This window comes from Aotus nancymaae, unplaced genomic scaffold (assembly GCF_030222135.1).
Source record: "Aotus nancymaae isolate 86718 unplaced genomic scaffold, 86718_ANA_hifiasm-v0.15.2.pri h1tg000016l, whole genome shotgun sequence".
NCBI lineage: Eukaryota > Metazoa > Chordata > Mammalia > Primates > Aotidae > Aotus > Aotus nancymaae.
In genome coordinates, this window is record NW_026988428.1 from 47,634,884 (window position 1) to 47,652,241 (window position 17,358).

General features: G+C 38.3%; 1 protein-coding gene across 2 annotated transcripts in view; it reads left to right on the forward strand.

Moving 5' to 3' along the window:
* The window catches only part of SRGAP1 (SLIT-ROBO Rho GTPase activating protein 1), a 313,613-nt gene that overhangs the window by 249,503 nt on the left and 46,752 nt on the right, over window positions 1-17,358 (forward strand). Inside the window, exons 11-15 of one of the 2 annotated variants that reach the window (XM_012444906.3) lie at window positions 4,564-4,591; window positions 9,557-9,659; window positions 13,481-13,541; window positions 13,675-13,752; window positions 15,740-15,874. In XM_012444906.3, coding sequence (XP_012300329.2) covers window positions 4,564-4,591; window positions 9,557-9,659; window positions 13,481-13,541; window positions 13,675-13,752; window positions 15,740-15,874 — 405 coding nt within the window. Of the gene's footprint in view, window positions 1-4,563; window positions 4,592-9,556; window positions 9,660-10,169; window positions 10,204-13,480; window positions 13,542-13,674; window positions 13,753-15,739; window positions 15,875-17,358 lie in introns of both variants that reach the window. The other variant, XM_012444907.3, reaches the window with a different exon arrangement.

Genomic DNA, 17,358 nt, shown 5'->3' on the forward strand with positions numbered 1-17,358 from the left:
CAGTAGCAGGCACACTAGCCTCTGCCCACTGGTTGCAGACCTCTCTGCTCCCTAGCCCTGACCCTTTTGCAAGCTTGGTAGCACACCAATTGCTGGTCACTGCCTGAATTTGACACTGGCAACTTTGCCCAGAGAAAAGCTGAGCATGGGAGACATGCCCCACCGTTTAACTCAACCATTATAAGCCTGCCGGCTTTCCATGCAAGCCCTCTTCATGTTAATAGGCTACACTAAAGGAGACCAGGAGAGTTCATGGTGCCCATCCCATGGTGAAGTAATCCAGTGGTGAGCCCTTATGGAAGAATCTGAGTCTAGATTTGGCATAATAGGGGTACTAGTACAGGATTCAATGGTATCTTTGAGGACAGTCTTGACTTGGTATATAGAAATCGCCTCTCTGAAGTATACTAGACTCACCACTGCAAAAACTGCCTTTATAGTAAAACAAATAGAGCCTAACCCGAAGATTTAGCAGTTGCTCGTACACAGCGGAATCTGTAACTACAGACATGTGTTTGGCCTGCCTTACTGCTCGATTTTTGGCAGGCTGCCAGTGGCCCAGTGAGTTCTTTGATTTACAACATTGTGATGTGCAACTAGACTGGGCTCTTAAAGTGGCACTGTCAAAATTCAGAATTCCAAATCTTTGAAAACTACTGAAATAGAAATGTAATGGGTTGTTAAGACCAAACTCATCATTATCATTTTCTTCATCCCTCAGCAACACCATTATATCTTTTTGTGATGTCATTTGTTTTTAAATCATAGAAGTTAAACTGACCACAGTAAATGAGATATACATCTAGAAAACTGAGAACCTGAATTGTTTTTTCTTTTTCAGTAATGAGCCTTAATATTCACATTGGCTTCTTTGTGTGCAGCATTTGGAGTTAAGGGGGTGTAAATATAGTGCAATTTTGCTAAACACAGAAAATCTGACACTAGGAGCTGAGCTCCATATTACATTGCTTCTTGCCCTGGACATAAGATTTCTGACAAAGGAATTTAATAGGTTATCCTCACACAATTCATTGTCTGTTTCTGAGAAGAAGTACAGTATACTTTCAAAAGGGAACGATTGTGAATAATTATGGTTTTTTAGAAAAGCACTGCAATAGTTAGTATTCTTAAGGAAGAAAAAGGACTGGAAAGTAATGTCAGGAGTTCTCAGCAGTCATTCTTTAGGGAGCAAATCCAGGATGCATGGGTCTCATTTGAGCTATACACATTTTAAGTATTTTATCTATTTTTTTTTAAATATCAGATTACCACTAAACTATATTTTGGTTTTCCCCATTAACTATATGTAGGAGATAAAATGCATTTAGGTGTGAAAAATAATTCACTTCATAATTCTTACATGAAATTTAAGAGTAGCTAAAAAATTGGGAGGCCAAGGCAGGTGGATCACGAGGTCAAGAGATCGAGACCATCCTGGTCAACATGGTGAAACCCCGTCTCTACTAAAAATACAAAAAATTAGCTGGGCATGGTGGCACGTGCCTGTAATCCCAGCTACTCAGGAGGCTGAGGCAAGAGAATTGCCTGAACCCAGGAGGCAGAGGTTGCGGTGAGCTGAGATCGCGCCATTGCACTCCAGCCTGGGTAACAAGAGTGAAACTCTGTCTCAAAAAAAAAAAAAAAAAGTAGCTAAAAAAAAGGTTTGCACCAAAAATGGTCCAAGTTAATCCTGGGTCATTTTTTCTTTCCAAATGGTTTGTATGGCGGGGGAGGGCAGAGACAGGGAGAAGGAGTGGTCTGTTGTTTTTAATAATTAATAGCTTTCCAAAGAAAATGATTGAAATCTAATCCTCAGACCGCTGGAAGCTTTCACATTTCTCTGGGAAGGAGAGTCTTCTAAGCTTGTGTGTTATTGATCTATTAATGATGATACTGATTAAAAAATAAAACCTCATTCATCAGTTGAGACACACTCAAGACTATTAGTTGAAAAAACGATGGATGTGGTAGTGCAGTTATGTTGTGAATGATAGTTCTTGCAAAGCTTGCCCTTGGTTCATTATTCAAAATGTATCTTTTATGGGTTTTTAATTTTGTATCTCATACTATTAACTATGGATGGATGGAGCAAAAAAATTTTCAGCATTTTACATATTTTCTAAATCTAAGGAATAATATGGGATATTTTAACAAAAATAGCATAATTTCAAAGTTATAACACATTTCATTTCTAAGGAATTCTTACTGGCATCATTATCATTGAGTCACTTGAAAGTGATTACCTATGTTATCAAATTTACATTTATAGATATTTATTAATTTAATGTACATATTTATAAAATTTATTATAGTTATTTAAATATTCAGTATTTTGTATTTGGCTTTAGCCATATGAGGCAGACAGAATTGTAAGCCATAATCCCTACCTTTCTTCTAGGATCTTTCAAAGTATTTGCCAGGAAATAAATACTTACATTTTTAAAGGTAGTACATTATAGTGCTTGGGAGCTTAGGACTGGGATTAAAACAAACCTGGACCCAAGTAGTGCTACGCCCACTTCATACTAATAGTGTGACCTTGGGCAAGTCACTTTTCTGTATGCTCAGTCTTTTCAGTAAATAAGGATAGTAAGAGAAGCTACCTCGTAAAGTCATTGTGAAAATTGTGAGTTAATATATATAACATAAAGTGCTTATAATGGTGTCTAATAAATATTAGACATCATTGTTGTTTTTATCGTTGTTACTAATATATATTGCATCATACCTAATTAGACTTAATGCTATAATAAATTATGCAACATGACAATATAATACAGCACAAGCCAGACAGTTTCTCTACCCTCAACCCTTTCACATTCCACCGCCTCACACTGGGTGGTCTTATGTAGCTCCTATGGACCCAACACAACCTAAATGGTGGTGACACTCACATCTTTATCTCCAGCCCTGTCTTTTCTCTGTACTCTAACCCTGTATAGACAGCTTCCTGCTGAACACTTCCATTAGGATATCCCATAAGGCACCACATACCACAGTCATCTCACCATCTGCCCCCTCTACTTCCCAGTAGACCTTTGCTCCCATTCATGAATAGCTATAAATTATTCTGAAGGTCTATGTACACCTTCACTTTTTTCTTCTCCTCCAAAGTAGTAGAAGGCCAGCAAAAGGAAGGGACTTATAATTTGAATAAGTAGAACTGGAAGGAGAAGGAGGAGGAGGAGGAGGAGGAGGAAAAATCAGATTCTTCCTCTTCCCTTCATCCCATTTCAACTCATGGCCATGAACTCAGTCTGCCAACACTTTTACTGTGACCTGGCACTATGTGAAGAAAAGTAGTCTCAGATTTTAACTGTTTCCCCCTTTTTAATCAATAGATATTAATCAAATCCTTTATGTTATTTGTTATTCAAGAGCAGATAATATAGTAAAAGGCTCTGCTGCAGCCTGGGAGTGTTGATTCGCCATTCCCAACAAGCCAGCTTTCTTTGCCGTTGTTATATTGGCCTTGCTCCAGAAATCTGAATCATTGCATTATGATATGATAGGCTGGGCTTAGCTGTTTGTGCTGCAATGTGACCATCCCCTGCCAGGTATATTTTCAAGCTGTTTCAGGACCGTATCATTATTTTGCAAACAAACCAGCTGAATGGTTCAACTTTCCCACATTCCTTCCCACCACTCTGCCCTAAACTTACAAAGCAACTGATAAATACATGCAAGCTTTAAATTACTGCAGATTGTGGGAGCACTACAAAAATTCAGCCCTGTTCCTTAAAACAAGTCAAAAAATCCAAATGTATAAGCAATTTGCGTTTTGATGGACAGAGAACTCTGAAAGGCTTTTAGCTTACAAGCTGATGGAATGTAGTATCATTTAATGTCCTAGTACTTTAATATTTGCAAATGTCATTTCTGATTACAGACTGCAACTTCTCTCTAGTCCCCTGATTCAAATTATAGAAAGAACATCAACTTAGTCTAAGGAAAATTGAACCTTCCCAACTCTATTTGAACCCATGGTTCTCCCCAACAAGTATCAATCACAATAGAGAGAATAACTAACATGTAGATCTTGGATGTGTCTTATTTGTATTTCATTTTTGTGCCTACAGTTACGATCGAGCAGCTATTCTTGTTTCTTTTCTAAAAAAAAAAAATTAGGGTGGGGAGTTGGGGAGGGATAACAGGGGGAGAAATGCCAGATATAGGTGATGGGGAGGAAGGCAGCAAACCACACTGCCATGTACGTACCTGTGCAACAATCTTGCATGTTCTTCACATGTACCCCAAAACCTAAAATGCAATAAAATATATTTTTTAAAAAGATTTTAAAACCAACAAAACCTGCCTCAAATTGCCAAGTGAAACATGTTTCTCAAATCTATAGAAGTTATTAAATTTTATGTTTAGATTTTATGACGTTTACTTTGAATTATTTATCTGTCTTCATATGCTATCCTATGTTTTCTATCATAAAAAAATGTGTAAGTTATTATAAACTCAGTATTTTAAAATAAAGGGCAGGTGATACAAAAGTGTAGCACATACATTCCACTGATTCCATTCTGTTTACTTACTTTAATTTTTTTCCTGCAGGTCATAGAGCTGAGTATATGACTACAAGGTAGGAAAATATTTTATCATAACTTATAACATGTTTCACTTTTCTCTTTAACAAGAAGCAACCATTTCAGTGCTGAAAGAATTAACATTTTGTTAATAAATACGGGAGATAGTTTTGGCTTGACAAAGCATAGCAACATGAAATGTTTGGGCTTTTCACAAGACTAGGTTTGTTCTGGCTGAAGTGTTTCCCTCTGGAATTGTAAAGCAGAGACAGTAACAAAAACCTAAGTTAAACAGGCTTGGTGTATCTAATCCAGCACACTTTAAGTGTTTCTTAATAGTGTGACAGGACTTTTGATTTGATAGTTTAATTAAAAAAAAATATGATGTGTACATCTATGCATAAGTAGAAAGTATAATTATTTTCTATTCCTATTTTCTTTTGGTCATATAAAAATTATAGCTGGCCAGGCGCAGTGGCTTAGTCTGTAATCCCAGCACATTGGGAGGCTGAGAGGGCTGGATCACCTGAGGTCAGGAGTTCAAGACCAGCCTGGCCAATGTGGTAAAACCCTGTCTCTACTAAAAATACAAAAAAAAAAAAAAATAGCCAGATGTGGTGATGGGCTGTAATCCCAGCTACTCAGGAGGCTGAGGCAGGAAAATCACTTGAACCCGGAGGCAGAGGTTGCAGTGAGGCAAGATCGCGCCACTGCACTCAAGCCTGGGTGACAGAACGAGACTCCGTCTCAAAAAAAAAAAATAAACTGCCACATATGCACCTATGCAATAATCTTGCATGTTTTTCACATGTACCCCAAAACCTAAAATGCAATAAAATAAAAAATAAAAATAAAAATTAGACCTTTATTGAATATCCTTAGGATTTGAGCTCTCTCTGTATTCTCCATTTTGATTCACTTTAAACATTTAACTTGTAACCCATATTCCCATGTTGTACTTTCTTCATTCAGGGAGGATTGTAAAGCTACTACAGAAGGAAGAGCCATTTGGGCAGCAGATTCCAATTTGGGTTGCGGAAAGTTTTGGCAACTTTTCTTTTTCTGTCACCATTTGTGCAACAGCCAGAAATTATCTAATTAGCATAGCAAGATTTTGCACTTTTGAAGTTGAGTTCTCTTTGAAATAAGAGGCATTTAGAACCCTGGTATATCTGTTGCAGTAATTGGCAAGTTGACTTTCAAAGATCTATAATGTTACTGCTGGGCAGCTTATTCATAAGGAAGCCCCTTGTACCTCTTGGTAAACCAACTAGAAAGATACAGCTCCTGACTTTTCCAAACCTAACCAAAGAAAAAAAACACTGAGGTTTTTTTTCACCATGTCAGTGAAAAAGAGGACCATTACCTCTACCTGGTAATATGCAGTTTATAGAGATGTTTTTCATCTATAGTATCCCCTTACACTATCAATTATTTTACCTGTTGTTTCTCAATTATAATTAATCAAAAAAAGATTTTTTAAAAAACAGAAATGTAAATATATTAATTTGCAATGAGAGCTAAAACTGCCAAATAGACTAGATATTCACATCAACCTGACCAGTACTTCCTCTCATGTGGGCATCCTCTATTGGAAACCAATGATCAGGAAGTCATGTGCTAGGCACAGAACCAGAATAGGTCATGCCATTGGAATGTTGAATGGTCCTAGCTCTGTTCGCTTGATGTAGGCGTAGCAGAGCCAGAATCATCAGACCTCCACCATGGAAATTACTCGGATAAGCACTCAGGCAGTTCATTTTCATTCCAAGTTCCTCTCACAATTTTTGTGTGTTCACATTTAACATACTTGAGAATCCTTTGGAGAGGTGATTTTCAGGCCTTTGATAGAAGACTCAGAAGATATCCCTCCATTAGCCAGGATTACCCTGTATCTTCCAGTCATGCGGGGACAATGATTCAGTGCATTGGAGGTTTTTGGCTCCAGCTACAAGATTGGCTTGCTTCATGAATCAGTGACCAAACAAAATTCTAATCTCCTTAGCTTTGTCAGCTTCTCCAGATATCACCAGATGTGAAGCTCTCTTGGACCTTGTTGTCATAACCATGTTTTCTAGTTTCTGTGTTTAATGCTTTGATATCTTGGGGCCTTGCTGACCCCGGAAGGACTTCTGACCCTGGAAGGGGTCAGCAAGGCCCCAAGATATCAAAGCATTAAACACAGAATTGGTTAATCCACCCAAGATTAGCCAATTCATAGCAGTAGTAAGGACTGGCTTGTAAGTGTGCCTTTTGTATGCAAGCCTGGTAATCCACAGCACCTACCTCCAACCACCTCCTTCATCAGGTTCTCACACTTAGGGCCACTATTCCCCTTCCCTAATCCCAGGGCCAGGTATGGGACAATTTAGGGATAGTCCCTATGTCCCAAAACCCACTGGAATCATTCAAATTAGCCTATTCTAAACCTGCTTGCCCAGCTTCTCCCATTCCCTCCAGTGAAAACCACAATAAAGACTCTTGCCCACATTTTCCTTTACCCCTTCTGCCTCCTGACCAACCCTGATGTTTCCTTCTGCAGCCTCCCTGATAGTGGGGCATGTCCCCAACTCTTGGGAACTGTGAGTAACTATCTTGTCAGTAATAGTTGTCTCCTGATCCTCGGCCTCACCATACCTGAATAAAAATAAAATCCACAATCAGTCAATCAATCAATCAATCAAATCCACATTTTAAAACACTTAAAGGAGTGGATGAAATCAAGTACATAGGATTAAACCCTTTGGTGGTTGGTTGTTTTGTTCTTTTTACACTTATAAGATTCCTTCCAATCCCATTACTGGGTATATATCCAAAGGATTATAAATCGTTCTACTATAAGGACACATGCACACGAATGTTCATTGCAGCACAGTTTACAATAGCAAAGACCTGGAACCAACCCAAATGCCCATCAATGATAGACTGGACAGGGAAAATGTGGCACATATACACCATGGAATATTATGCAGCCATCAAAAACGATGAGTTCACGTCCTTTGTAGGGACATGGATGAACCTGGAAACCATCATTCTCAGCAAACTGACACAAGAACAGAAAATCAAACACCGCATGTTCTCACTCATAGGCGGGTGTTGAATAATGAAAACACATGGACACAAGGAGGGGAGCACTACACACTGGGGTCTGTTGGGGGGAAATAGGGGAGGGACAGCAGAGGGTGGGGAGTTGGGGAGAGATAGCATGGGGAGAAATGCCAGATACAGGTGAAGGGGAGGAAGGCAGCAAATCACACTGCCATGTGTGTACCTATGCAACAGTCTTGCATGTTCTTCACATGTACCCCAAAACCTAAAATGCAATTAAAAAAATAAAAAAAGATTCCTTCCTCTGTGAATGGCACAGAATTCATTGTTATAAAAGAGATCTCAGAAATTTCAGCCGTGGTAGGAGAGGATACATTGCCTGGTAGAAGTTTCCATATTCTCTTCTAGATACTCGCAAAGGCTCCTTTTCACCTCGCCAGCACCATGGGACTTCAGGTGTGCTTGCTGTGCACCCCATTCATTGTATGAGCCCATCTCCTGGGAGGTCTTAGAATTTAGCTACAGAAGGCCGTACCAGTATTTGTTTCCATACATGACAGTGTCTTGTGAAGCTAGTTAGGCTTCCATGTAACTTCTTGGGATTTGTTATACGAGCCAGACTTTCTGAACTTAAGCTAAATGAACTAAAAAAGATAAATTTTCCTAGAGAGTCTGAAGCTTAATGAAGGGCTTTACACAATTTCCAAGTGTGGTGTGTATCCTCCTATAAGCCTTGCAATTAAGAAGGAGTTTTATATTAAAACATCCAGAGACAGGTTTCGGGGTTCTCCTTCCTTGTATTTAATTCAGCACAGTAGTAGAAGTTGAGTCAGGTAATTCTGGTCTTCTTTCCACTAATGGGAGAGAGCAGAGGAGATTCCCCTTCTGCAGTAACAGGACAAGGTGATGCAGAGTTTCTGAATATACTGCAGGCTGCACTGGATGTGCACATGTCAGAGAGGATGGCTTATTCACCAGAGCAGACAGGCAGACTGGAGAGGAAGAGAGTCTGCAGTGGCATAACTGAGTACATCCTCATGCTCTACAGATATTTAGATGGTGGAATAGTTTGTTCTAAAGAAATAATAACTCATGCAAGCCTGTATGTCCCCCAAATCAGAAAAAGCAGTGAACCCAAACTATTTTTTTCACTTGTGACCCATTAATAGTTACTTTTGCATAAAATGAAATCCCATTACTACTAGAGGGGTATCAAACAGATGTGATGTTATTTGCATTGGTATTTTGGGCTGAGTGAAGTGGCTCATGCCTATAATCCCAGCACTTTGGGAGGCCAAGGTGGAAGGATTGTTTGAGCCCAGGAGTTCAAGACCAGCCTGTGAAACACAGGGAGATGCCATCCCTACAAAAAATTTAAAAATTTGCTGGGCATGATGGCATGCACCTGTAGTCCCAGCTACTTGGGCTGAGGTGGGAGGATCCCTTGAGCCCAGAAGGTGGAGGCTGCAGTGAGCCATGACGATTCCACTACACTCCAGCCTGGGTAATAGAGCAAGACATTGTCTCAAAAAAAAAAAAAAAAAAAGGTATGAACCTAAAAATGTTATATTTAATTCTTCATTTGGGGATCTACTGGAGCCCTAATCTTTATGACCAGTTGTATCTTACCGTGTGGCTTGTAAACCAAATAAAAAGAATGCTGGTTTGTTAACATTTGGCCAAATAGCTAATGAGTCTACTTGGTAGTGCTTATGATTTTATAACAAACCAGCAAAGAAACAAATGTCAGCTGCAACATACAGGGAAACAGCAATGTGAGTAAACAATTCATATGATTTTTGATACAGAAGTGAAAGTAAATAAATGGAAAACAGGAGGGATGTTTTCCCCTGTGACTGGGGGAGGGGAAGGAACCCAAGATTCTCGTGTTTTGTAATTTTGATGTGACCTATAGATGTTTCATTTATTGTTTGATTTCTTCCATGCTCAGTAATTATATTCCCTTCCCTTAGGCCTCCAAATGTTCCCCCTAAGCCCCAGAAACACAGGAAGTCCAGGCCCCGCTCACAGTATAATACTAAGTTGTTTAATGGGGATTTGGAAACATTCGTCAAGGTACTGGCACCAGCCATCTGGGTGGTTGATCTCCACGCTTCTTAACTATAATGGTCTCAGCCTCTTGTAAGAGGAGGCAGGTCATTATGTCCAAGTCTGTCCTGGGGCTCTTTGCTTTCCCAGAAAATCAATATAATATTTCCTGAAGTCAGAGAGGAAAGAATATTTGGGTTGAGTGCCTTGAGAAGAGAGAATAAATATGGGTATTATGTGGGCACAAAAGAAAGCCCTCTTTATTTTTTTTTTAAGAGCCATAATTTGTGCAGAAAGTTAAAAAGCAACCTGATAAAAATGTTGTCTTTTTACTCATGCAAATGAGATGGCACAAAATAATTTTTAAAGTCTGCTTGTTAGGCTAGCTCTGAAGCACAGCAGGAGTTTTGATTTCCCATGACTTGAGGAATTCATTATATTGAATAAATTGTAAGGCCCTGTGATCTATACCTTGTATCTCTGCTGTGTTTACTCTTCGTCTTCTTTTTCATCCTGTATTTCTGATAATGCTTCTAGCCGAGGACGAAGGAACTCGCACACGAGACATCAGGTATAGTGCTAGAGGGACATGAGGGTGCAGCCTCCTTCACTGTCGGTATCATTTTCAAGTCGCACTCATGCTTGGCTTTAATTAGATTAAGGTTTTTAAAAGAAAAATGTTTGCAGTTGGAAATTAGACAGATTTATAAATAGATTTTACTTAGAAACTATAGAAATCAAACCCTAGAGGAAAAAATGGGTACATTAAACCCTTAGTTTTTACATTATGTCTCTGGCAAATGTATCAAGTGTGATCAAGGGCTTTTATTAGGTAAAGTCAATGTTAAATATAAAATACACGTTTAAGACTAGATTATGGACCCTAGTGTGAATTTTACAAAAAAGAAAAGGGCTTGCTTTCTCCTTTAGAGCTCACATTTTATGGCATGGCTGCCATGTTTCTGCAAACGAAGTTCATTTAGGAAATCACATCATTAATAACCTCCCTTAATGATATGTTACAGGTGTCTTACTTTCTTAGGTCTGTTTATTGAATACGTGTACTAATAATTAAAGCAATGTGCATGTGGCATGTATATGGACAGATAGATACATACATACATAATACATAGATTAAAAACCTCTAGCAGCCTTAAAAATCAGCCCTACTCTGGAGTTAAGTGAAAAGCCACTGAAGAACTAAATAGCAATTACAAATCTACTGCCTTAAGCCTTAAACCCGGAAGAGCCTTATTGGCTCTAATTTAATATAAAATTATTGTCAAATTTGATTATCTAGTTTCCCAGCCCATGGCTTATAAGCAGGGGCAAATTAGATGGAGAGAGAGGAACAATAAAATGAAAGCAATGAGATATTCAGCTGAAGGCCTGGCAGAGAAAGAGAATAGAGAAAAGCTGCAAGAAGCAGACATAGAATTCTGTTGTATTTGATAATACAGTACGAAAATGGCTACTTAAGATGATAGAGAAGCATGTATTATATTTTTTAAATATTTTTCATTAAGAGCAGTTAAAGGAAAGTAAATTGAGGCACTAGAAAATAAATAAACCAGTTATCATGGAAAATTCACTTACAGAAGTTCTTCACTGCCCAGATGGCACATTGAAGAATCTTTGGTAATAGAAATAATACTGAGGGTTCCCTTCCACTTCTAAAAAGGGCTCGATCACTTGAAATCTTCACAATGTCACTGTGAAGACATTTGCAAGAGCAAAACCATTTTTCTCTTTTTCTCATGGGAAAACTGACACTAAGAGACTAGCTTGAATGATAGATGGAATGCACCGCATTGTTATAAAATATTTTCTTACATTTTCTACCTAAGCATCTGAAATCTATAAAATTAAATTAAATCACATACACTCATTACTTTTTGACTACAAAATTCATTATATCTGAATGAAATACTGATCATAGGTTTCTAAAAAAGCAATTAGTAAATGTAAACACAAAAAGCATTTTTTAAAAATATGAAAACCTAAGACATATTTTATTGAGAACTTTCTTAGTGCAAACATTTTCCTTTTAATAACCTTTTATTCTTTGCTTTTCTTTTTGTTTACTAAGTTCAGCAGAGATGTAAACTAATGGTCTCCTTTTATCACTTACATGTAAAAATGTGTTGCTTTTAGATTAGTGTTCCATGAATTGTTTGTATAGTTTACTTCCTCTAAAACACTTATATCTTAAAGAAAAATCCTTTCACATATTTAGTAAGTTGTGATATAATTACATTGCTGTTCTTGAGCTAACTAGTCCACACTAAGCTGTTTTTATTATTAAGACTCTTCTTTAAGAAATTAATAAAATTTGTGCTCCTAAAACAATTAACTAATTAGAGAAACTTAATATAGGCTCAAGAAGTAATTGAGCCATTATCTGGTTTATACGCTGATTAGATTGTCTTAAAACCTAAAATAAGACAATCCCTCAAGAAGTATATTACCCATTCTAGGAATACTAAAGAGTTTAAATTGCTGAACTGCATTATTCCCAATCCTTCCCCCACTGCTTAATTGGAAAGGTTAATGGATTCTGAATCATTCGAATATATTAAGATAACCAACTTTTTCTTGCATTTCAAAATAAAATTTCTCATGAATTAATATCTGATGTTAGCCAACCATTTTTGAGCCCCATGGTTTTGTTGTTGTTGTTTTTTAAGATCTAATTCCTGAAAAAGCAGAGTCTTAAAAGTATATGAAAAGTAATTCTGTCATCAGTAGCTTTCTTTAACTTCATGGAATACATGGCATCGGTACATATTTAACTGTGACCTCAGCAGCTTTTCATCTCATTTGTCATCCTATACATGTTTTAAAGCATTGCCGCAATTTACATTTGTTCCGTAGAAGGCAATGACTGTTTTACAAGATGCGGGGAAAGAAGGCCCAAAAATATTCCTTTCTAGAAAAATGAAATCTACTGGGATATACATTTGTGTCATTTATTTGCTTCCTTCTTAAAATATGAAAACATAACAATGAAAAACCTATAAGTTCTGATGCAAACTAAATAAATACGTGCTTGAATTATCTCTGTAACAATTCTCATATTATGCATTATAGACATGGAAGCCCTTTTATAACCTGTCATCTAGGTGATGTAGTCTCAGGGATGTCAAAGAATCCTGAGATGGCTGAAAGGTTGTCTTTCGTGTGAATACAGCCAATCAACCTGAAGATACTATGATTATAATACACAGAGTTCTTTTTTAAGTCCATTAAAGATTGTGCCCACCCACTTGTGGCCGGGCACGGTGGCTCAAGCCTGTAATCCCAGCACTTTGGGAGGCCGAGGCGGGTGGATCACGAGGTCAAGAGATCGAGACCATCCTGGTCAACATGGTGAAACCCCGTTTCTACTAAAAATACAAAAAATTAGCTGGGCGTGGTGGTGCATGCCTGTAATCCCAGCTACTCGGGAGGCTGAGGCAGGAGAATTGCCTGAACCCAGGAGGCAGAGGTTGCGGTGAGCCGAGATCGCGCCATTGCACTCCAGCCTGGGTAACAAGAGCGAAACTCCGTCTCAAAAAAAAAAAAAAAAAAAAAAAGATTGATCACTTGTATAAATAAGCTTTTAAAAATGAGTTATTCACATATTCATTTTGGTATGTGAGTCTTAATATAAGCAAAAGAGATGAGTTAGCTTTTGACATCTCTAGGCACAGCAGAGTAAGTTGAAAGAGGATTGCCTTAAATGTATTTAATTTGGTTTGCTCCAGAACTGCAAAAAACCCTCTTTAATTCCTGTTAAACTGTAAGCCTTATCATGTGGGGTTTATACTTCTCCCTTGAGGTTAACTGGTTTCCATCCCTTTACCCAGGACTCGGGACAGGTTATTCCCCTCATTGTGGAAAGCTGCATTCGGTTCATCAATCTCTATGGTAAGCCATAAACTACAGAATTCTTATTTTTAAAAAATCACTAGAAGTGTTTCAGTAAATTTACTCCCTGGGAAAGGGAGTACCTAGACAATGTGATAGGGTTTTTATTCTCTTTCCCTTCTTTTCTCTTTAGGTCTTCAGCATCAGGGGATTTTCAGAGTGTCTGGTTCCCAGGTGGAAGTCAATGATATTAAAAATTCATTTGAGAGAGGTAATTGCACATCTATCCCTATAAGCAAACCATGTTAAAAAGTCGTCATGTTCTGTAAACTGAAGTGCCACCCTTATTCTGTATATCCTCAAAACCTTTCTCTTTGTATTTAATACATTAGGGGTGCAGCGGTAAGAATCCATTCAGAATAGCTGAGAAATGGGACCAAAACTATCAGCCCTTGTTATTAAAATTAGAAAAGCATATGAATTCTGCATCCCGGTTGAGGACTGACATTGATAATTGGTGCCAGGTGTATCAAATGTGGGGCTGAAAGGGTTCTAGAAGCATGGCCAGGACAGCCCTGGGCCTAGACAGCAGGTGAGGGAGGCAGCTCCTCCCAGCTGCCCAGCTGCTCCCTTTGCTGGGAGCTCTTTCCTCCCTTCCTCTTCTCACCATCCTCAGACTCCTTCCCTGTGACCCTAGGGGTTGCCTTATGCTTGTTCATAACTGGCTGTCCAGTTTTACTAAACTGGGTCATATACCGTATATATTATTTTTTTCAATGTCAATACTTTATGTTCCCTTAATTTTTTATTTTTTAACTATTATGGGTACCTAATGGTATTATGTATTAATAGGATACAGATGATGTTTTAACACGGACATACTGTGTGTAATGATCACATCAGGGTAACTGGGGTGTCCATCACCTAAAGTACACATCATTTCCTTATGTTAGGAACATTCCAATTAGCACATTATAATTAGCAAAGCTGCACACCTTTGACATCTCTAGGCACAGACCTAGAATCATATCAGACTCTCAGCTACTAATCAATCATGTGATTTGGGTCTAGTCACTCAATTCCTATTTTGCCTCTGTTTCCTCATCTGCAAAACTGTAAAACTTGATGGTTAGAGCAGAGCAGCCACATGTGCCAAGTCTCATGCATTGGCCATCTTCAGGAATAGCTAAAATATGGTAAAGTATCCAGTTCTGTGCTAGCCACCACAGGCAAAATACACTATCATTTTTCCTTGAAAATTTTCCTGGTATTTGTTATTTGTGATCTGCTTGGGTGAGGCTTTCTCACAGTGGGCAAAAATAATAGTAATTATTATATTCTGATAAATTCATGTTCAGCAATTTCTTGCCTTAGGAACAGAGAAAAGGGAACAACAGATCCCTAAAAATAAAGTGCCCTAAGAAGCAAAAATAAATGTTAAAATGCAATGCACACTTTTTATGAACTTTAGAAGCATAAAACTGTAAATAAAAAATAGAGTTTGATTTAAGGCTGTATATTATGTTGAACTTCTTAAGGATTTTATCTCTGAGAGGAACACTAACCAGACTAGTTGCCTAATATTTTAAAGTTGTTTACCATAAAGAATAGTATAATTTTATATTTGTGATATATTTTTTAATTCCCACTTTTTATACAAATTCCTTGGTAACGTGAAAGATACATTTTCAAGTTACTCTAGCTGATTTTAGAGCCTCCCTCTGCTCAAAACAGCTTTCACATGTGCTTTGAACACCACCATGCCACTTTGAGAAATAGCTACTTACTTAATTGTAGGTGTTCACAATTCAGTGGAGCCTATGACATTTCTGATAAATTTTGCTGACCCATATAGCATAGCCAGATGGACCTATGGTGTGTCTTTTTCCCAGTAGGGTAAGAAACACAGGATGCAGTGTCTGAATTCATGTCAAACTAAGATTACAGATTTCAACTTAAAAAGGGGGGGGGGTTGGGTAAAATTATAAATCCCACAATATTTTATTTAAAGATTTGGGTAACTTGTAAGGGATTATTTAGTAGCATAAGATTTTAAAAACTTTATTTTAGCCAACTATTTTTAGGTTAATCATGGGGTGGGATATCTAAACCAATTATTTTAATTTTAGTACCATGTAATCTTTCATAAAGCATAATTAAAAGATACATGTATATATAGCAATGTGTGTGTATGCATAGAAATATATTTTTGTTCAGAGAAGAAAAACCATTGTAAATGCACCAAATTTTTTTTTTAGGTGAAAATCCTTTGGCTGATGACCAGAGTAACCATGATATTAACTCAGTTGCTGGCGTTCTGAAGCTCTATTTCCGTGGGCTGGAAAACCCCCTCTTTCCTAAGGAAAGATTTAATGATCTGATTTCTTGTATCAGTAAGTGGACATTTTTTTCATCTTTTCCTACTAGAATTCTTTCACTAACCAACTTCCTGGAAAAGGCAGTGGCCCACCTCCGCACACCCCTACCCCCACCATTACCCCATGACCACCATATTTCTGAGACCATTTGTTTTCTTTTTGGATCCAGTGTGAGTCATCCTCCCAGCTGTGGCCTCGCCCTTGACTGAGTGGGCTTTCCTCCTGAACATCCTCTGGCTCCAGAAAGCCAGGAGCTTCCCACTCATGGCTGGAATTGAGCAGAAAGGCAGATGCCAGCCGCCTAAGGGAAAGGAGGAAGTTGTAAGCTGGGAAATGTGACCTTTTCTTGGCTTTTGGTTCTTGGTTTTCTCAGCCAGTTTTAGGAGTGGGGTAATTTATCCATCTTTGAATGTTATTTCAAGAAATGGGTAAAATGAGATCAAAGATCCTTATTACAGTGCAGGAATACCAGGTGGTAATTATCTGTCAGTGGGCAACCCAAGCTAATAGGCAGAGTTGCTCTGGGATTGTGTATGATATATTATGAAACCAGTAATCATTGGCAAAGTAAAGCATTGCTGTTTACTTCAGTGAGGGCTTTTTGATACTATACAAAAAAAGGTGAAAATAATGATACCATGAATTAATTATTAGCCACAATCAGGATCCATGCATCTAAAAATGCAGTGCCCCTTTTAAGTCCAAGTTCCCAGCAAGAGTCTAGAGCTGACATCAAACACTTAGGCTTCAGAATAATCAACTTTTTACTCTTAATAAGGAAATCTCCCTCCAGTCCCCCCACCCACACCTGAATCAACAAGTCCTATTGATTTGGCCTCCAAAAGAAAATCTTGCTACTCATCCCTCCTTCCCCATTCCCATCACGTTGCTTTCTCACTAGGGATAATTAGAATCTCTTAAATGGACTCTAATTCTAGATTTTGCCTTCCTTTCCCAACACCTACCCCCTGACCCTGGCCCTGCATCATTCCATTCTCCACACTACACCTGGAGTCAAAAACAAACTGAGTTGCTTGCCTTCTCCCCTTTTCAAAATTTATTTTAATATTTCCCACATAAAAGCAAACTCCAGGCCAGGCATGGTGGCTCACACCTGTAATCCCAGCACTTTGGGAGGCCAAGGCGGGTGGATCACCTGAGGTCAGGAGTTCGAGACCAGACTGGCCAACATGGTGAAACCACGTCTCTAAAAAAACAAAAAAAAAAAAAAGAAAGAAAGAAAAAAAAAAAGCAAACTCCCTAAGGTAGGCTGATTGCTTGAGGCCAGTAGTTCGAGACCAGCCTAGGCAACATGGCAAAATGCCATCTCTACTAAAAATAAAAAATTAGCTGGGCAGGGTAAAATGCACCTGAATTCCCAGCTTCTTAGGGAGGCTGAAGCAGGAAGATCACTTGAGTCTGGCAGACAGAGGTTGCAGTGAGCCGAGATCATGCCACTGCACTCCAGTCTGCGTGACAGAGCAAGACTCTGTCTCAAA